This window comes from Colias eurytheme, chromosome 21 (assembly GCF_061535395.1).
Source record: "Colias eurytheme isolate Ceu_HAF_F1 chromosome 21, ilColEury1 Martin Lab GWU primary, whole genome shotgun sequence".
NCBI lineage: Eukaryota > Metazoa > Arthropoda > Insecta > Lepidoptera > Pieridae > Colias > Colias eurytheme.
The window spans coordinates 5,458,167-5,481,696 of record NC_143000.1 but is presented as its reverse complement, the minus strand read 5'-3'; the positions used below and the strand labels follow the sequence as shown (position 1 = coordinate 5,481,696).

Below are 23,530 nucleotides of genomic sequence, written 5' to 3'. Positions count from 1 at the left end.
TTTTATTAAAAGCAGAATACCTCATAATAAATAATTGTATAAAAATATTTTTTTTAGTTTCTCAAAATTATTAGTTTTTCAGGGAAAATGTAGGTCGACATTTTTTTAGTTAGTCTCAAGTTAAAGTTGAGTCTAGACATTCCTTTAATTATATAATTAAGATATACATTGAAGATATACATTTTATATAAGAGTGCCTGTTTCAAGTTTGCTTGTTCTTTTAAACTTCTATTTCATGAATCCTTATTTTATGTGCATATATATTTTCCATAAGCACTCTTGCTTAAATATTTTTTGTAGGCGTTTTAAATTTAAATTTTTTTTTATGTACACAGATCAAGATTGAGGCTGACTGGATAAATTTTAATTTAATCGAAAAAGTTTTTCTAAGAAAGATACCTGAGGTGCAAGTCGATGTATAAAATATACATATAAAATTTGTATGTATATAAAGTGCGCATTATGTATCGGTTGGTTTATATTTTATCGTCGGCTTGTTATAACTTAGCTTATTTATTTGATACATATTATAATATTACAATATGTCCAACAATTACTGAGACTCTAAAATAAAACAAAGAAGTATATAACATTATCTTTTTATTTGTTTCATTACGCTCTATAAGAGTCGCATTGCTATACACTTATCATTCAACTTTTTACATAACATTTTTTTTCGGTTTTATTTACATTTTGTATAAAAATATCAGGCAGTCAGTTAGCCGGGTCGGAGGTAGGGTTTAGTTCCAGCCGTGAGCGCCGTGAGCGCCGTGCGCGCCCCAGGGCTCTTCGGGGGCGGACGCGGCAGCTTGCGCGGCGGCGGCGTACTGGTGGAAGTGAGCGGCGCGGGCGTGTTGCACCTCAGGTGTGTCTACTACGTACTGGCCGTCGTGGGTGAGCTGGATGTGGGCGAGAGGGCCGTTCCATTTGCCGTAACCCGCTCCGTAGCCGGCGCCGTAGCCCGCTCCGTAGCCAGCTCCGTAGCCCGCTCCTGCACCGGCGGCGGCGTAGGCGGCGGGCGCTGAGGGAGCGGCGTGTGCAGCGTTAGCGTGGGCACTGTTGAGAGCGGCGAGGCGGGCAGCCTTCAAGTGAGCGACCTCGGGGGTGTCGATCACGCGACCGTCGTGGGCGAGGGGAGCGGGACCGTATTTGTAAAGGCCTGGAAGATATACACATTAGAATTAGTTACATGTCTAAAATAGATCAGATATAAGTCATAGAAAAAGAGTTGTTTGCATGGTTAAAGTCTTGCGTTAAGATTCAAGATATAGCTTTAATCTAGTATAAATGAAATGGCTCATAATCCTTATCCTTCATTTATTATTTGAAAACTTAAACGATACAAGAGTATACCGCATGCCTTTACGTCTACCTACTAGTTACATTAAGAAAAAAATATTTACCAGCACCAGGAGCACCATAGTGAGCAGCACCGCCATAAGCGGGGGCGGCGGCGTACGCGCCACCAGCCGGGGCCCAAGCTCCATGAGAGGTGGAGGCCTGCGCGTGAGCCGCCAAATGAGCGGCCTTAGCGTGCGCTACCTCGGGTGTGTCAAGCACGTATTTGCCATCGGGACTGAGTTGTACGGGAGCGGGGGCACCCGCGTAGTATGAAGCTTGGGCTAGGCATAAAGCCGCTGCGAAGATAATCTGGAAAAGAGAGCAGTTATGAAATACATGCTTTTGATGGTGATTACGCATTAAAACGTTTACATCATAATAAGCATTAAAAATAATGAGTCTTAAAAAGTAGTAAATGAGTCATTGAGGAATGTTACAGACTAGTTTGCCAATATCAATAAAATAAATTGGTTATGTATTGGGTTTTAACTGTTCACATTTCCATAACAATTGATGCAAAAACTTGTGAATTGTAAAGAGATTTCACTGAGATCTGAAATAGTTTAGTTCTTGACAATATTTTTAGTACTTATTTTGATACGGATCGTTGAACATTATGTTTTTACATTTAAACTCTATATTTTTTATTAATTCGGACTACCTATAGTTTAGCACGATCTATTTTTGCATAATTATAAAACTTTTAAGATTTAGAAGATGAACTACCTATGCTTAAAGTAAAAAAAATCTCATAATATGATTAACCCAGTTGTTACTATCGTTCTTTTAAAAGGACGCACCATAAATAAAATTATTATTAACAATGAGGGCATTTTTGAAAAAAATGTTTATATTCATTTGGCACCTCACGGTTGTAGGAATTGGAAAATTAAAGTGTTGTGTCGTTTTATAACAGTGGTATATTTTTAAATTATTTTAGAATTTCTGCCATTTTCCATTGATAAATCAAGTTAAATGTATCAATAATCAAGTTAAATATATCAATAAATTACAATAAATTACTTGATTTATTTTAAATACACGTAACTTGAAACGTGTTTTATCAGAAATATATATTACCTACTATTAGATTACATTTTATTTGTGATATTTATGCAGTTTTAATTGCCGTTCTTTTAAAAGGCCAGTAGTAATATGTACTACTACAGAGTACTTTTTTCCGCATGCACTCTTTGAAGAGCATCACAGCATCGGCGAAGCCATGGTGCCCTACTATGGCGGCCATCCATGCAAGCAATTCATAAGAGGGAAACCGATAAGATGGGGGTATGATTTTGGGTCGGAGCTACACGGTTATGTTGCATAGTTTGGTGTGATCCATACCAAGGACAATCGAATGATGTTGGTAATCAAAACAAATACCAAAAGCCCCTGGGATTGGGTGCAAGCGTTGTATTGCAGTATGCCGATGTACTGCGACAAATATAGGGCGAAGCTGTATTCCATTTATTTTTTGACAACTTTTTTACGTCCATTCATCTCATTGATGAACTTCGAGTACGAGGAATAAAGGCTACTGGCACATTACGTGAAAATCGCGTGACGCGTCGCGAAATGCCCTTTGCCTGCTGCCTTTGAGAATTGAAAAAGACACCACGAGGTACATTCAAGCATCAATCGACCAGAGCAGAACAAATTTATTTTGCAAATGGAATGATAACAGTGTTGTGACTGTTGCATCAAACTCTGATACGATTCAGCCTGTGTCTACGGTAAAGAGATTTTCACAACAACAGAAGAAAAATATACTTGTCGTAAAAAAAGTACGAGAAAATGGGAGGGGTGGACAGATTCGACCAGAGCATTTGGTTTGTACAAGACATCTATCAGAGGCAAGAAGTGGTATTTTTCTTTGACTTGTCATGGACTAGATATGGCAATACATAATTTTTGGCAAATATATAAGTAAAAGGGGGCCATTATGATTATCTCCACATTCGTAGAAGTGTTGGAACTGCTCTGCTCGAAACATATAAGAATGAGGAACGTAAAGGTGCTAGAGTTTCCGTGAAACCTCTGGATTTGATGGAAAAGATCACATCATTAGGTACAGAGACCAGCAGCTTCGGTGTATAGAATGTCACTAGAAAGCCAATTTTGATTGTCCTAAATGTAATGGACCTTGCATCCTAAATTATATTTTGAAAACTTTCATATTGCTACATAAATATAAGTGAAATGTATGTTGTCATTTTAATATCATAGTCTACCTACTTAGTAGTACATATTACTACAGTCCTTTTAAAAGCACACCATTTTCCGAGATTTCCACGATAGATAAAATTTTTATACTATTTTTCCAGTTAAAATTTTTGCAATATGGACACAATATGTAAATTTCAACTTAATATGATAACAAAAATTGTTTCAGTAACATCTGGGTTAAGAAGTATAGAATTATTTAAACATTTTCTTACACTCAACCGATAATTTATGTTATAAACAACTTACGCATGCAATTAGCAATTATTTTCACACAATTACACACAAAAAGTAACAACTGCGCAGCGTTTTGCTAATTCGATTTCTTCACTAGATAGCAATATCCGTGTGAATTTGAAACGGCTGTAAAAAATTGGAGCAATACTAAAGCAATAATTTATTTTTCATCCTCTGTAAATTTATTAGGATTTAAACGTATGAATTAAAATATCAAGTATATATATCGCTCATTTGCGACAAGAACGTGTTAACGAGCATATGTATCGTTATGGAATAATGATACAGTAGAATCCGTCGCATCGCGCTCTACTTGCTGCTAAAACGCGATATTTCTAGCTCCAAAAATGACCGAGTTATGAGGGAAAAGGTCGGCGACTATCGGTTTAGCGAAATCTCTTTTTGCTCTTGAATTTAATGCAAGAACGGTTTAAGTCAGTTGTCGCTGCTCCCTTGAGAAGGAAACTGCTGCCCGATTGCGGTAAAAACGTAACAGCTTATTGTATCACGGTTTTGCTGAAAGGTAAGTACAGCTTTTTGTTTTTTTACTGATTTATATTTGCAGCTATAACGGGACATTTGGATGTGGGTCATTATTGTAGTAAAAATAGTATTCGCATGCTACGGTTTACATAGGATTGTCCCGTTGTTGCTGAAATAAACAATGTTTTTTGTTGGTTAATTTAAGATGTTCCGTTACAGTTGATAATAAAAGTACAAAATGTTTGGTATTTATGTTGGTTATCTCAAGTTAATACATTCTTGATAAAAAATAATACATTTTTACAACGAATACGCTACAATGTTGCATTATAAATGATAAAAATGTTGTCTGATTACTTAATTTATTTTTCAGATGGAATCACGGTCTAGGAAGCTTGTAAATCTTGTACGAGAAAATATTCATTACTTTATTTTACATTCACTTAAGTTAGAAAAACGAAAAGATCATACCGATTCTCGAAATACAAATGAATTAAACAATCAATTTATTTTATAGCATAAACGAGTAAAAAATACCACTGAATAAAGAAATATGAAAAAAAAAAATTACAAATCAGTTAAAAAATGCAAGACAGTCCTACGAATCGAAAGCATCACAAAAAAAACTGTGCCGCCCCGTCAACTAAAAGAGAATCCTGCAAGGAAACCTGCATTTTCAAGTATCATTTTTTTTTTCCGAAGAACAACACCGTGAAATACTGAAAGATTACTGGAATTTAGGAGAGATCAAGAAGCTGTCTCGAGACAAGAACCTGTGATTTGTTTTGCTAATATGTTTATTTGATTTATGTATCACCGGGACCCGCAATAAAGATTAGTTTCCTAATATTACTGAGATAAGCAAAATATAAAACAAAGTCGTTTTCCCCGGCCGAATGCGTTTTGCAATTTTGATGCAGTTTTTGTTACAGATAAAGTGATTCAAGAGGAAGGTTTATATGTATATTGTATAATAGCATCCATAAATAGGTGAATGAACTGTTATTTTTGACGTTTCTAATGTGATGTTGTAAATAATTACATTATTGCAATGTAATTATTTACAACATGTAATTATTTACAACGCCTGCATTGCAAACGCATTCTGAACCCTACGAGATTTATCAAAATAATTTACCTACTAAGTATTTAACACATGAAAAAGTCTTCAGAAAAATCGATGGTATCAGGATTGCACCCGTGCGAATTCGGGGCGGGTCGTAATATTATAATTGCCAACGTTTGTGAGTAAAAGTAAAACAAAAAATATTAATGTCTGGTTATAATTGTATATTTTTTTTAATGTGTATATTACTTGTATTTCAGAGAAAGTTACACAATAATTTCGCAAAAATATCTTTCATTTTGTAAAACAAAGTACAAAAATAAAAAGATTTCTACTACAGTAACACGTTCTAATTAAAATTTCCAATACATTTAGATTACTGATTATCAATAAAACGTAACAATACGACATAACTTGTAAAGTTTTAGATTTTTATTCAATTTTTTTTTTTCAAGAAAAATGATACATATCTGTTTGTAACGCAATACTGCACACTTTTTACAAGAAAAACGCAACAAGAAGGGCCCTTTCTGAAATAAATAATCTTAATAAATTTAATAACCGACTTATTGCTCTGAATACAATTTGATTCAAAAAAACGATAACGTTTTAATATGTTGTATTGAGCTGAATAGTCTAAGCATAATAATTAAAAAGTTACAGGAATTTTAAACTTTCAAATGCGTTTTCCCAACAATTGAGATTTTGACTTTGTCACGTTATAGAAGCAAATGAGCGATATAATATATTGCCATAGAGCGTCGATGACAAAACTACACAACTTACTATAAATTTGTATTCAAAGTTCCAGCATCCATAAATAGGAATTTATTCAAGTGTCCGAATAATTTAGCCTAATAAAATGTAATTAGAAAGTCGGTACAGAAATTATTGTGAAGGCGTGGCTCACGCAATCAAGGAGTTAACAAAACAACTGAGTAGGAAAGCTGGGCGAACTGGTAAATCTTGGCTATTTGACGAATAATTTATTGATACTTGGACTGCGTAACTCGATCACAACTTATATAAAATTAAACTATTATTTAATAGGAACTATTGCGTTGCAATATTTATTAAATAGTAAACATAGTTATTACATTATTAAAAAGATTCGCGTTTGAATATATTTTCTATTTATATATTAGTTTTCAAAACTCATCCATCACCCAGAGTTTGTATCCTTGTATGTGCGAATAATTTAACAGTTTTAATAAACAAAATGCTACTGAATGCCAATAATATTCGAATTTCAATAAATAGTATCGAATTTACTAAACAAATGACATAAATGAGACACAAAACAAGATTATTAACATCCGATATCTAGACTGATAAGTTGTCGATTGAATTTAAGGCTCGTATTTACTGTAAGTCTAATTGAATATTTCTTCTATATGTGCGATATTATATCTAAGTTATACATTAATTAACGCCAATCTGTTATTATTTAAATGTCATAGACTGACATACTAAAACCGTTTAAATATCAAGTACGTGGGAAACAGGAGATTGCTCTAGGTATGTATTAATAAAGTTTAGAAAATATAGAATGGATATCTGAAATGTTCAATATAATATGAGAATATAAGAATGCATAATTTCCATATGATATAAATTCAATTGCGTAATATTAATATTATTGTAATTATGTATATGTAACGGCTTATCGTGTAGCATTGCCTTAATACCTAAATTTTATTATCTCAGCGCACGCAACTTGCGTTCCAACAAATCTCAAATTCTCGACACTTGTCGAAAACTACTTTGATTGATTTACTTGAATTAAACCTGCATAAACTTTAGTGTCGCACTTGTAGATAGTATTTTGATTAAATGTATACATAAGTATATTCTACAAGTGGTGGAGTTATACAGTTGATAATATTTATTTGAAAATATTTACGACCATACTAGTTATATTTTTAAAAAGTATTTATGATGAAACAGTACAGTAAGAGCAGTGATAGGGAATATGTGCCTTTAAAAGTAAATCATTTGGAAATCCATATTACATTGGCGCAAAAACGTCGTTACAAATCTAAGACGAATGGATAATAATGCAGTGTGGGATCAGACACATCACCCATACCTTATTGTTCACTTCTTTACATTATTTGCTCTCATTTTACACCGCATTATCAATTTCTTTTAATTTGCCATTCATGTGACATTATTTCTGTATATTATATGTTTCAACATTCTCCTATGCGAGTATTATATCGTTTTTGATATAGTACAAGATTAATCTCATCTTAAAATTAAGTGTGATATTTTCAACTGTTTGGAGTATTTCATAATTTTAAGGTTTTACTACCACTACCTTTCCTATAACAACTAGACCGATGAGACAGTCGTTTCATACAAGAGTCATTATAATTTTAAATTGCTTACAATTGGGACAATTTAGCATAAAATAGCACCGTGTAACTTTTGCGATCACTAAATGTTTGGACACTTTAACTCATAACAGTGAAACAATTTACATTTAAAATTGTTATATAATTACATATTTTCATAACTACATACCTACATATATTATACATAGTACGAAATAATACCGTGGAACACATTTCAATCTAACTATTGTGAGATAAATGTTAGCACACACTTGGGTTTTATTAATAAATAGGTTAACGAGTTTGAGATATAATTTTAGATAAAGAAAATACGAGCAATCGTATTGTGAGACAGGTGTACTCGCAAACAATCAAATGTTGTGAAATATAGCGTGGCCCTAAAGGTCTGATCTAATTCCCTTTATGTCTAGGAGCGGTCAAATACCTTGAAATCACGGAGACCACGGCATTTGAAGCTATGCGAAGGCCTCTAATATGTTTCACTATCTCACACAAATCGATTTCATACTTTCGATTGCATTGTCCTATAATGCATGTTTGTTGATGTATTTTAATGTATTGCGCTCTGAGGCATAGCCCACAATTAGGTCTCATAACCTAGTCGTCAAGGGGGTTAGGACAATACCTTATAATTTTAGGCATGCCTCATATAGTCCACTTACAATGCAATAGGTTTTGCAACGCAACGGAATTATCATTCAGTGAACTGGTGCACAACTAACGATCGATTGCATTGCAACAGAGGAAACAGTGGGCGGAGGAAGTGTTATGGTTTCGAAGGTCATAAGAAAATTCGTGAGGGCCGGGGAAATCGCGCCATGACACGTTCGATCTGTGGTTAGCTATGTACGATTCGATTGTTGCAATATTACGCGGTCGAAAGTGAAACTGACAAAATTAGCTCATAAAAATTTAGTGTATTACAACTGATACATTTTTTTATATTAATATTTTTTTAATTTAGTTATTAATGTTAAAGTAAGAAATTGGTCCGTAATAAATTCGTTTACATTGTTATGGTCGTAATTTTAATGTGCATACAATGAGTCATTAATCGGTAAATTCAATCAAACTATTGTGGGTCCGGAAGAATGCTTAGGTATGTAAATAAGGTGAAGAAAATTAGCATAACAATGAATAAGATTGGAATTCATTTAGATAGCTACAATTCGTAGGCGATGTAACAGGATGCAAGTTGTATTAATCATCTGCTACATGACTTTTGAACCTTGACATAATTTGATTTTTGTTTGTTTGTTTATATCGTGTAAAATTTTCTTGGGTTCTGCACAATAGGTTCCGTATCCTTATTGTTAAAATTTATCAAAAAGTGAGAATTTCATGCCTATGATTTATAATTTGAAAATCATGCTTTTAAGAAATAAGTAAATTGATATTTAGTTATATTTTATATACCTAACGTTTTCACGCGGCAATCAACAAGTGTGAATCACGATTTTATCTTATAATTATTGATTAATTAAAAAGTCTATTGTTTTATCTATAATCACTACTTGCTGCTAAAACGCGATATTTCTAGCTCCAAAAATGACCGAGTTATGAGGGAAAAGGTCGGCGACTATCGGTTTAGCGAAATCTCTTTTTGCTCTTGAATTTAATGCAAGAACGGTTTAAGTCAGTTGTCGCTGCTCCCTTGAGAAGGAAACTGCTGCCCGATTGCGGTAAAAACGTAACAGCTTATTGTATCACGGTTTTGCTGAAAGGTAAGTACAGCTTTTTGTTTTTTTACTGATTTATATTTGCAGCTATAACGGGACATTTGGATGTGGGTCATTATTGTAGTAAAAATAGTATTCGCATGCTACGGTTTACATAGGATTGTCCCGTTGTTGCTGAAATAAACAATGTTTTTTGTTGGTTAATTTAAGATGTTCCGTTACAGTTGATAATAAAAGTACAAAATGTTTGGTATTTATGTTGGTTATCTCAAGTTAATACATTCTTGATAAAAAATAATACATTTTTACAACGAATACGCTACAATGTTGCATTATAAATGATAAAAATGTTGTCTGATTACTTAATTTATTTTTCAGATGGAATCACGGTCTAGGAAGCTTGTAAATCTTGTACGAGAAAATATTCATTACTTTATTTTACATTCACTTAAGTTAGAAAAACGAAAAGATCATACCGATTCTCGAAATACAAATGAATTAAACAATCAATTTATTTTATAGCATAAACGAGTAAAAAATACCACTGAATAAAGAAATATGAAAAAAAAAAATTACAAATCAGTTAAAAAATGCAAGACAGTCCTACGAATCGAAAGCATCACAAAAAAAACTGTGCCGCCCCGTCAACTAAAAGAGAATCCTGCAAGGAAACCTGCATTTTCAAGTATCATTTTTTTTTTCCGAAGAACAACACCGTGAAATACTGAAAGATTACTGGAATTTAGGAGAGATCAAGAAGCTGTCTCGAGACAAGAACCTGTGATTTGTTTTGCTAATATGTTTATTTGATTTATGTATCACCGGGACCCGCAATAAAGATTAGTTTCCTAATATTACTGAGATAAGCAAAATATAAAACAAAGTCGTTTTCCCCGGCCGAATGCGTTTTGCAATTTTGATGCAGTTTTTGTTACAGATAAAGTGATTCAAGAGGAAGGTTTATATGTATATTGTATAATAGCATCCATAAATAGGTGAATGAACTGTTATTTTTGACGTTTCTAATGTGATGTTGTAAATAATTACATTATTGCAATGTAATTATTTACAACATGTAATTATTTACAACGCCTGCATTGCAAACGCATTCTGAACCCTACGAGATTTATCAAAATAATTTACCTACTAAGTATTTAACACATGAAAAAGTCTTCAGAAAAATCGATGGTATCAGGATTGCACCCGTGCGAATTCGGGGCGGGTCGTAATATTATAATTGCCAACGTTTGTGAGTAAAAGTAAAACAAAAAATATTAATGTCTGGTTATAATTGTATATTTTTTTTAATGTGTATATTACTTGTATTTCAGAGAAAGTTACACAATAATTTCGCAAAAATATCTTTCATTTTGTAAAACAAAGTACAAAAATAAAAAGATTTCTACTACAGTAACACGTTCTAATTAAAATTTCCAATACATTTAGATTACTGATTATCAATAAAACGTAACAATACGACATAACTTGTAAAGTTTTAGATTTTTATTCAATTTTTTTTTTTCAAGAAAAATGATACATATCTGTTTGTAACGCAATACTGCACACTTTTTACAAGAAAAACGCAACAAGAAGGGCCCTTTCTGAAATAAATAATCTTAATAAATTTAATAACCGACTTATTGCTCTGAATACAATTTGATTCAAAAAAACGATAACGTTTTAATATGTTGTATTGAGCTGAATAGTCTAAGCATAATAATTAAAAAGTTACAGGAATTTTAAACTTTCAAATGCGTTTTCCCAACAATTGAGATTTTGACTTTGTCACGTTATAGAAGCAAATGAGCGATATAATATATTGCCATAGAGCGTCGATGACAAAACTACACAACTTACTATAAATTTGTATTCAAAGTTCCAGCATCCATAAATAGGAATTTATTCAAGTGTCCGAATAATTTAGCCTAATAAAATGTAATTAGAAAGTCGGTACAGAAATTATTGTGAAGGCGTGGCTCACGCAATCAAGGAGTTAACAAAACAACTGAGTAGGAAAGCTGGGCGAACTGGTAAATCTTGGCTATTTGACGAATAATTTATTGATACTTGGACTGCGTAACTCGATCACAACTTATATAAAATTAAACTATTATTTAATAGGAACTATTGCGTTGCAATATTTATTAAATAGTAAACATAGTTATTACATTATTAAAAAGATTCGCGTTTGAATATATTTTCTATTTATATATTAGTTTTCAAAACTCATCCATCACCCAGAGTTTGTATCCTTGTATGTGCGAATAATTTAACAGTTTTAATAAACAAAATGCTACTGAATGCCAATAATATTCGAATTTCAATAAATAGTATCGAATTTACTAAACAAATGACATAAATGAGACACAAAACAAGATTATTAACATCCGATATCTAGACTGATAAGTTGTCGATTGAATTTAAGGCTCGTATTTACTGTAAGTCTAATTGAATATTTCTTCTATATGTGCGATATTATATCTAAGTTATACATTAATTAACGCCAATCTGTTATTATTTAAATGTCATAGACTGACATACTAAAACCGTTTAAATATCAAGTACGTGGGAAACAGGAGATTGCTCTAGGTATGTATTAATAAAGTTTAGAAAATATAGAATGGATATCTGAAATGTTCAATATAATATGAGAATATAAGAATGCATAATTTCCATATGATATAAATTCAATTGCGTAATATTAATATTATTGTAATTATGTATATGTAACGGCTTATCGTGTAGCATTGCCTTAATACCTAAATTTTATTATCTCAGCGCACGCAACTTGCGTTCCAACAAATCTCAAATTCTCGACACTTGTCGAAAACTACTTTGATTGATTTACTTGAATTAAACCTGCATAAACTTTAGTGTCGCACTTGTAGATAGTATTTTGATTAAATGTATACATAAGTATATTCTACAAGTGGTGGAGTTATACAGTTGATAATATTTATTTGAAAATATTTACGACCATACTAGTTATATTTTTAAAAAGTATTTATGATGAAACAGTACAGTAAGAGCAGTGATAGGGAATATGTGCCTTTAAAAGTAAATCATTTGGAAATCCATATTACATTGGCGCAAAAACGTCGTTACAAATCTAAGACGAATGGATAATAATGCAGTGTGGGATCAGACACATCACCCATACCTTATTGTTCACTTCTTTACATTATTTGCTCTCATTTTACACCGCATTATCAATTTCTTTTAATTTGCCATTCATGTGACATTATTTCTGTATATTATATGTTTCAACATTCTCCTATGCGAGTATTATATCGTTTTTGATATAGTACAAGATTAATCTCATCTTAAAATTAAGTGTGATATTTTCAACTGTTTGGAGTATTTCATAATTTTAAGGTTTTACTACCACTACCTTTCCTATAACAACTAGACCGATGAGACAGTCGTTTCATACAAGAGTCATTATAATTTTAAATTGCTTACAATTGGGACAATTTAGCATAAAATAGCACCGTGTAACTTTTGCGATCACTAAATGTTTGGACACTTTAACTCATAACAGTGAAACAATTTACATTTAAAATTGTTATATAATTACATATTTTCATAACTACATACCTACATATATTATACATAGTACGAAATAATACCGTGGAACACATTTCAATCTAACTATTGTGAGATAAATGTTAGCACACACTTGGGTTTTATTAATAAATAGGTTAACGAGTTTGAGATATAATTTTAGATAAAGAAAATACGAGCAATCGTATTGTGAGACAGGTGTACTCGCAAACAATCAAATGTTGTGAAATATAGCGTGGCCCTAAAGGTCTGATCTAATTCCCTTTATGTCTAGGAGCGGTCAAATACCTTGAAATCACGGAGACCACGGCATTTGAAGCTATGCGAAGGCCTCTAATATGTTTCACTATCTCACACAAATCGATTTCATACTTTCGATTGCATTGTCCTATAATGCATGTTTGTTGATGTATTTTAATGTATTGCGCTCTGAGGCATAGCCCACAATTAGGTCTCATAACCTAGTCGTCAAGGGGGTTAGGACAATACCTTATAATTTTAGGCATGCCTCATATAGTCCACTTACAATGCAATAGGTTTTGCAACGCAACGGAATTATCATTCAGTGAACTGGTGCACAACTAACGATCGATTGCATTGCAACAGAGGAAACAGTGGGCGGAGGAAGTGTTATGGTTTCGAAGGTCATAAGAAAATTCGTGAGGGCCGGGGAAATCGCGCCATGACACGTTCGATCTGTGGTTAGCTATGTACGATTCGATTGTTGCAATATTACGCGGTCGAAAGTGAAACTGACAAAATTAGCTCATAAAAATTTAGTGTATTACAACTGATACATTTTTTTATATTAATATTTTTTTAATTTAGTTATTAATGTTAAAGTAAGAAATTGGTCCGTAATAAATTCGTTTACATTGTTATGGTCGTAATTTTAATGTGCATACAATGAGTCATTAATCGGTAAATTCAATCAAACTATTGTGGGTCCGGAAGAATGCTTAGGTATGTAAATAAGGTGAAGAAAATTAGCATAACAATGAATAAGATTGGAATTCATTTAGATAGCTACAATTCGTAGGCGATGTAACAGGATGCAAGTTGTATTAATCATCTGCTACATGACTTTTGAACCTTGACATAATTTGATTTTTGTTTGTTTGTTTATATCGTGTAAAATTTTCTTGGGTTCTGCACAATAGGTTCCGTATCCTTATTGTTAAAATTTATCAAAAAGTGAGAATTTCATGCCTATGATTTATAATTTGAAAATCATGCTTTTAAGAAATAAGTAAATTGATATTTAGTTATATTTTATATACCTAACGTTTTCACGCGGCAATCAACAAGTGTGAATCACGATTTTATCTTATAATTATTGATTAATTAAAAAGTCTATTGTTTTATCTATAATCAAATTGCTTTCGAAACAGGTGATTTGCGGAAATCCTTTGTTCTATTCAAGCTCAGGCAATAAAAAGTATGTCCAATCCAGCTTCGACAGTTTTAGTAACCGGTAGCAAAAACAACCTGATAATAACCCACAAATCATGTATTTAGCTGGTGCTAGGTAAATTTATATTTCAAGTACAATTTACTATCCATAAACTACGAATATTATTATGCATATTAATGTCCCCTAATATCTTTCAATTACCGATTTTATTGATTCGAAGTACACGTTTGATATCGGAAAATATTAATAGTGGTAATTAATTAAATTTTAGTACAATGTAAAGCCAATGGTCTAGTTTATATTATTTATTACATGAATAATGCTGTTTATAAGATTCCAAAAATGCATTTTAAACTATTCTGAAATAAAAATTTTACGCCGAGCTCACATGCTGAAACCACTTATGATATATCGTTTGATCAATTATAGCTGTGTAAATCTTACTGCGTTATCTGATTAATAATTCTCGCACTTTAACAATAGATCTTAATATTTACGATTTTTCTCTTATCGCTTAAATAATTATTTTCATGAAATATGCTAACGTGGAAATACATAGTACGTAGTATCTATAGAATGAAACGCAACTCACCATAGACTGCATGATTATTGAATACTAAAGTAAATTGGAGATCTCAAACGAACTGACTTGGCGCTGCTGGCTATCCAGTACTCGCCTCGAAATTTTCGCCTAAGCGACGTGTGTTCGCAACTAGTTCGAAACTGTGAATGCTGATTGTGGCTGCCAGCCCCTTTTATATGTATCAACCCGATACAGTTCGTAACTGGAAACAATTAACGGGCAAGTGCAATGCCGTAATTTTTAGTGTGAGATGCGCGTGCGCTGTGATAAGGGATGATAGCGGCAAGGTCATTTAGATGAGGTCGTACGTAAATTTCAGATGTATGTGTTAAATATGATGAAATTCGGTCTTGAAAGTTTCTCTACATTCCTTAATTATTACTCACTTATGTGGTGCAGAAACTATTTAAATTGTTGTTTACGGTTCGGTTTGTACGGTCATTACGCATGTAAATATTAACAAAAACTATATTTCATTAATGTCTAATCCTTATTTTACGGTGTTGTTTTAATCTTGTAATGAATAATATAAGAAAGATTATACGCTCTATAATGAAATAGTAATAGAAACAATAAGAGCTATTATCGTGGAAAATAAATGAATAGAGAGAATGTACAAAATATTTTGAAAAATATGTATTACTACATACATACATATAAAATGTAATGTAATATGTGTTTCATATATGTATGTATTTATGAAAATACATATTAGACTGAAAAGTATTTCAATCAAATAATTAAACAAGCTGCGTGACATAGAGCACGTTGATGTCTTTTGAATGATCGATTCCGGTACCGCGAGTTCCGTAAAATTCCGAACATGCTTCGACACATTGTATGCAATTATTAATAATTTATTTTTGCAAATTACTGTCTTTGGTGCATTTTACAATAACACCTTGAAAACTACAAGAGGTGTTCAATTTTTGCAGTGCATTTTTTTTAATCTGAAACAATCTTTACTCGATTGTTGAAATAGTTGCATTTGTTTTTTATTATAATTAAACTCCTGAATAATTTCAGATTTAAGAAATTATCGCTAGAATTGTTTTATTTCTAAAATTGGAAAATCATGAACAATATACATACATTGTTAAAATATTTGCAATAATTGACTGAGTAGTAGTAATTTTTTAAATTATTTAATACGAACCAAAAACGTCGATAGACTGTTATCAAATTTAAAAATATTTTTATATAACAACTTTTTTGCTATTTAACCTTTCTCAAGTTACGAGTAACCTAATCCTCTGATTAAGCCCCTTAAAGTTCTGATGTAAAAACATCATAGGATGAAAAAATAAAACAAAGCTTCCCTTGACCTTGATGTATCAGACCGCATACACGTCCGGGCTTTTTTATAAAAGAATGTTACACGTATAAAAGTGTAAGTTAAAAAGAAGTAAGAAACTAATTACGACCGCAAAAAGTTTTGCTCTTACTCGGAAAAGTATGGTACATAAAAAAATAAAAATATTGTATAAAATGCATACCTAATGCTACTTAGTATGCTAGTTAAATAAATAAAAAAATTGTCGTAAAAATAACATACATACAAACAAAATAATTAACAAAAAGGCTTTTATTTGCATTAAACAAATTTAAATGTACATCACAAACAATGTCATGTTTACTGATAATACGTATTTATGTCAAAAATTTTGATTTTTAGAAGAAAATGTTTAGTCGGGATTCAAATACATATATTATAAACCTACTGCACATCATAGGTATATTGCATAGACATTACTAGCTGGTAGCCAATCAGTACAAAGCTTTCGATAAAAAGAAGAAAAATTGTAAATGAGATACATGGTTGTTAACAACGAGTTATATTATGTATCTTATAAACCATTTCATAATTATCTGAAATTGTTTTAATTTAACATTATAAGTTGAAAATAGAAATGCAATTGACATGGTACATAATTTTATTTAATCTGTAAATATAATTAACAACTCAATCAATAACAATATAAAAACTGACCTCAATAGAAAAACTTTAACGTATCAATTAATCTCTAATGTGAGTACTATGGAACATTGTCATATGTTACACGTAGTATTTCATTAATAAATTATTGTTTCTGTCATAAATGTTTATATAATCTATGAACAGGAACCCAGTATAATACGGAAACATATCTATGGCAAATTAAAGCTAATGGCATCATACTAACTCTATATGACATGTGCTCGGATTAAGGCTTCAAATTTGAGTGTTAAATCCATCAATCGCTTTGTGATTCGTACCACCAAAGGTTCTCATTTTGATTCTACAATCTGATAAGAGCATTAAGAGTGCATTGTTTCTAGAGCTTTTGCAATTTTCATGATCATTCGTCTAATAATAATGTCCATTTATAATTTTATGTTACTCTGATACCGAATGAAGTGTCTTAACTTAGCTTAAATAAAAAAAATTAAAACTGAATGTTTAAATTTTTTCCAAGCGATCCGAATACCACCATTTTGGTTGATTATAAACTAGTTGTGTGCCAAATTCATGTTATTTATTATTGTTATTATATTTTCGTTTTTATTTTAACGTGTTTGGATAACATATTCCAAATATTTTCACATTCACATTCACAGTTAGAATTGCTAGAATCAACTAGATTTTCCGTATATTCGTATTGTATGTAGATATTGTTAATCACGCACAATAACCTTAACTAATATGATTTTGACATTTGAATATCAGAACAATACTTGATAGAATTACTAAATAAACTATACCCAAACTGGTTTATAGGCTAAGATACCAATGAACCATTTAAAAATGTATTGTACTAAATTGTCAGTCTTTGCAAATAAAGTTTTACAACTAATTTAAAATTTTACAGATGTGATTGTTTTAAAAAAGTCTACAGTTGTTCATAAATTAATATATATTCAGTCATAATGAATAATGAATCTAATTGGATGCTTGTAATTTTTATTATGAATCATTTGAATTTCTTTCGATGAACAAGAGACCAATGCTTTTGAAAATAGATTATTGTCGCGTTTTTTTAATTTTCCCTCTAGTAGGTTCATAGACCTGAAAAATTATATTATGCGACTTCTATTAGTAAATAACTTTTAATAGTATTGAAAAGGTGACGATACGATATTTCGATAATCAAGCCCAGCACAACCGGGTCCTAGAGTTGTAATCTACTTGTCGTACATGATAGACGCCTGAAGCAAATGTTTAAATACCTACTTGTAATATGGCCGTAATAGATCTGTGGAACGCGGTACTCATTATCTATTATGAAGTCTTTGTTGTACTAAACGCTGTGTGAATTTTATATTATAGCTTTTTGAGATTGATAAAAAATCAATTAGCATTATATAAGTGTCTGTAAAAGAGGAACGTGTTCGTTTAAAATGATAATAGATTTTGCTGTAGTATTTCAATAATCTTTTGTCATTTTCTGATGTAATACAAATATTAAAAGATATTTTAAATGAACTCTTACATCGCTTATATTTAATAGTGTTAAATAAGCTCTACTCTATCTATCTTCTGGCAACGTTCTGACTTAAGATTATACCTAAGCATCAAGGTACCTATTCAAAATAGGTATTTTGGAAAATAGCTTACTTGTATGAAATTTTGAGATCTCAGATATATTTTGATTCGGAATTGTTAACTAACTTCGCAGACACGAATTATTTTGACCAATAAAAGATGTCTGAAACATTTATATGATATTTAAAAAACTTAACCTTTTTCCAAATCGAAAGATAAGGTCAATCTAGTACCTATTTAAACAAAAACGAAACATATCTGATTTGTGTATTTATTTTTACAATTAAGTATATGAAATGAAAACCAGTCGGAATGAACCAAATTAATTAAATTGCACTCACAACAGGAATCCAATTTATTCGAAATGTAACATGATTAATGAATAAATTTATTATCAGTCCCGATTTGGGCGTACAAAATATCTGATTGACGCTTTTTGTGAATTATGTATCTACTGCTTTTGATATTAACATTAACATTTATAATTTTGCTGAATAGTATCTACCTACCTATTTTGCTTATGTTAGTAAATGGTCTTAAAAGCCCAAAAATTTTAACCCTGTGTATACCTACAAGCAGTACTTCCAGTATACATATACAGGGTGTCCCACTTTCGGTATACTAAGCGCAAAGGGACTTGTAGTTTTGCATACGCTGAGTACGTAAAAAATAATTATAAAATTCCAGACGCATTTTTTTTTAAATAGAGGAATTCTTAAAATTCCATGTGTACACCCCCCAACAAGCAAACCACCCAACTTTGCCACCCGCATGTGAGCTATCGTTTAAGATTATGTTTTCATAGACAAAATACTCACATTAGCGAAGCGGTATATGCCGGCTGCGCGAAGCTAGAGACGAATACATGGATTTTAAGGAAAAATTTAGCAAAAAATTTTTCGCGTAATTTTGTTATTTAAGTATTTTTTATGTGATCAGTGTATGCAAAACTACAAGTCCCTTCGCGATTAGTATACCGAAAGCGGGACACCCTGTATACGTATATCTACTTATTCTGGAAGTATTGCTTATATATTATTAACTAGATTTCCGCCCGCGGCTTCGCCCGCGTTTTCAAAGGAAAGCCCGCGTAGTTCCCGTTCCCGTGGGATTTCCGGGATAAAACCTATCCTATGTGTTAATCCAAGTTACCCTTTATATATTGTGTGCTAAATTTCATAGTAATCGTTTCAGTAGTTTTTACGTGAAAGAGTAACAAACATCCATACATCCATACATCCATACAAACTTTCGCCTTTATAATAGGTATTAAGATACAGGTATTAAGATATACGTATACCTACCTATTAATATAATATACGTTATTGGTTACCACCAAGCTGGTACATGACGCCTGACAACCACCGCCCATGAATATTTACAGAGATAATGGCCCGTAGACAAAGTAACAATTAAAAAACGATAACGAAGTTAGAAAAGGAAAAATGTATGGGATTGACATTAGATAGACCACGTGATCTAACGCGGCGTATGTCAATCCCATACATTTTTGCCTTTTCTAACTTCGTTATCGTTTTTTAATTGTTACTTTGTCTAAGGCCCAATGTCTCCACTTATATGTAACCTATTTATAATTAATATCAAGAAATCGTCTGGGTATGGTGAAAGAGACACGGGATTCCGGGCCCCGACTGTTATACTAGACACAGCAGCAGTAGCATACACGTGCTTCTTTCGAGTCAAAGTATCTACGCATTTCTGATTAACGCCCACATCAAAAAATAACAAACAATCTATACTCGTTTTTATAAACGCCTCAAGATTGGAATAAAACATAATAGTTTACTAAAGTTAGAAAAGGTTTACAAAATCTTTATACTCAAAGCTCTATTTTTACAAAACAATAACATTTGCATAGTATTTTCATTGCATCAAAGACAAATACTGCTCGACATACAAAATCCATTCATCAATCATGTCTATCATTATTTTAAGGCCATTTCAACAATTCAAATGTTTTGTTTCTATGTAAAGGCGTGTTCACACTATTGTTCTGAATATAACAGGGATATTTAATCGATTTCTATTATACGAACATAATAACTTTAGGGATTCCTGAATATAATTTTCGTATTAATTTAGATTAAATAATAATAAAGACTATTTCTAAAACTGTAAGTCAAGATGTTGTTACAAAAAATGCAATGTGTGATATGAGATAGCCCATTCAAAATCTTCTAGGTACCAAAATCTACTCTAATATAGAATTTGGTAATTCTTCATACATTGACAATTTTTAATCGATACATCTACCAAGCCTTCACGTTGTTTTTTCATGATACTAGAAAAGGAAATTCGATCATAGGACTGTTAACTAAAGTTTCAAGAGCATTGCAGTTTCAAGTTTTTATATAACAAATTATTAATAACTAGCGGTCCGCCCCGGCTTCGCCCGTGGTACATATTTCGCAATAAAAGGAAGCCTATGTTCTTTCTCAGGGTCTAAAGATTATCTGTGCCAAATTTCATCAAAATCGATCCAGTAGTTTATGCGTGAAAACCATACATACAAACCTTTCCTCTTTATAATAATTAGTATAGATGTAAGTACCTATAGGCCAGTAGAAATCGACACTAAAAAACCCTAAATTCGCAAAGCACGATGTAGATTTGAATTTTTGGTATGTTGTTTGGATAAGTTAGGGTGATGTAAATCCCAATTTGCAACTTCGAAAAAGTTGTGCTCGCTGCGCACCACGTGATAAACTGCGAAAATTTTGGACTTTTTTCACTTTTTGCTCTAAAAGTCATAAACTATGCGTTTCCGACAAGTATGATTCAGTACATAAATTAAGGTTATTAAATTTGCAACAATTTAAGCCTAACCGCAGCTCTCTAAACCTTATAACGACTAAACTGTGGCCATTCGAAGATGGTTCATTTTTCCCGAAATATTGAAATTTTTAGTTTTGCTCCCGTTTGAAGCAAAATATTGGCAAAAACCGCTCGTTCTATGAGAAGTTCGTATAATAAAGTTGTAGTGCATTTAATTTTCTTTCATAAGAGCATAGAACAAAGTCTGTGAGACAAATAGTTCACTCACAATATCTGAAAAACAAAAAGAAGGTAGAAATAGATTTTTAAAGAATTGAAACTGAGGGCATATAAAATCATAAAAAGGATAATACTTTTTCATTTGCAGTATAAGTAATTAACAAAATTACAAAGCTAATTAAATTTGCAACAATTTAAGCCAAACCGCAGCTCTCTAAACCTTATAACAACTAAGCTGTGGCCTTTCAAAGATAGTCAGTTTTTCCCGAAAATTTCAAATTTTTAGTTTTGCTCCCGTTTGAACCAAAATATTGGCAAAAACCGCTCGTTCTATGAGAAGTTCGTATAATAAAGTTGTAGTGCATTTAATTTTCTTTCATTAGAGCATAGAACAAAGTCTGTGAGACAAATAGTTCACTCACAATATCTGAAAAACAAAAAGAAGGTAGAAATAGATTTTTAAAGAATTGAAACTGAGGGCATATAAAATCATAAAAAGGATAATACTTTTTCATTTGCAGGATAGGTAATTAACAAAATTACAAAGATAATTAAATTTGCAACAATTTAAGCCTAACCGCAGCTCTCTAAACCTTATAACAACTAAGCTGTGGCCTTTCAAAGATAGTCAGTTTTTCCCGAAATTTTCAAATTTTTAGTTTTGCTCCCGTTTGAACCAAAATATTGGCAAAACCGCTCGTTCTATGAGAAGGTCATAAAATAAAGTTGTAGAAAATTTAATTTTGTTAATTACCTATCCTGCAAATGAAAAGGTATTATCCTTTTTATGATTTTATATGCCCTCAGTTTCAATTCTTTAAAAATCTATTTCTACCTTCTTTTTGTTTTTCAGATATTGTGAGTGAACTATTTGTCTCACAGACTTTGTTCTATGCTCTAATGAAAGAAAATTAAATGCACTACAACTTTATTATACGAACTTCTCATAGAACGAGCGGTTTTTGCCAATATTTTGGTTCAAACGGGAGCAAAACTAAAAATTTGAAATTTTCGGGAAAAACTGACTATCTTTGAAAGGCCACAGCTTAGTTGTTATAAGGTTTAGAGAGCTGCGGTTTGGCTTAAATTGTTGCAAATTTAATTAGCTTTGTAATTTTGTTAATTACTTATACTGCAAATGAAAAAGTATTATCCTTTTTATGATTTTATATGCCCTCAGTTTCAATTCTTTAAAAATCTATTTCTACCTTCTTTTTGTTTTTCAGATATTGTGAGTGAACTATTTGTCTCACAGACTTTGTTCTATGCTCTAATGAAAGAAAATTAAATGCACTACAACTTTATTATACGACCTTCTCATAGAACGAGCGGTTTTTGCCAATATTTTGCTTCAAACGGGAGCAAAACTAAAAATTTCAATATTTCGGGAAAAATGAACCATCTTCGAATGGCCACAGTTTAGTCGCTATAAGATTTAGAGAGCTTTAATTAGGCTTAAATTGTTGCAAATTTAATAACCTTAATTTATGTACTGAATGATACTTGTCGGAAACGCATAGTTTATGACTTTTAGAGCAAAAAGTGAAAAAAGTCCAAAATTTTCGCAGTTTATTATTTGCGTATAATCTTTTTTCCTACTTTCCCAAATTTTGTAATTTTGTTAATTACCTATCCTGCAAATGAAAAAGTATTATTCTTTTTATGATTTTATATGCTCTCAGTTTCAATTCTTTAAAAATCTATTTCTACCTTCTTTTTGTTTTTTAGATATTGTGTGTGAAATATTTGTCTCACAGACTTTGTTCTATGCTCTTATGAAAGAAAATTAAATGCACTACAACTTTATTATACGAACTTCTCATAGAACGAGCGGTTTTTGCCAATATTTTGCTTCAAACGGGAGCAAAACTAAAAATTTCAATATTTCGGGAAAAATGAACGATCTTCGAATGGCCACAGTTTAGTCGTTATAAGGTTTAGAGAGCTGCGGTTAGGCTTAAATTGTTGCAAATTTAATAACCTTAATTTATGTACTGAATCATACTTGTCGGAAACGCATAGTTTATGACTTTTAGAGCAAAAAG

The 23,530-nt window shown here is 31.7% G+C and overlaps 1 protein-coding gene across 1 annotated transcript; it reads right to left on the bottom strand.

Moving 5' to 3' along the window:
• Positions 1-585: 585 nt before the first annotated feature.
• LOC149899131 (uncharacterized) lies at positions 586-15,115 on the bottom strand. The gene is made up of 3 exons (XM_090114782.1): positions 14,957-15,115; positions 1,404-1,650; positions 586-1,159 (listed from the first exon to the last, which is right to left on the bottom strand). Exons 1-3 carry the CDS (start codon positions 14,966-14,968, stop codon positions 741-743), a joined length of 678 nt encoding a protein of 225 aa, XP_089970908.1. The 5' UTR covers positions 14,969-15,115; the 3' UTR covers positions 586-740.
• Between the last annotated feature and the right edge of the window lie 8,415 nt (positions 15,116-23,530).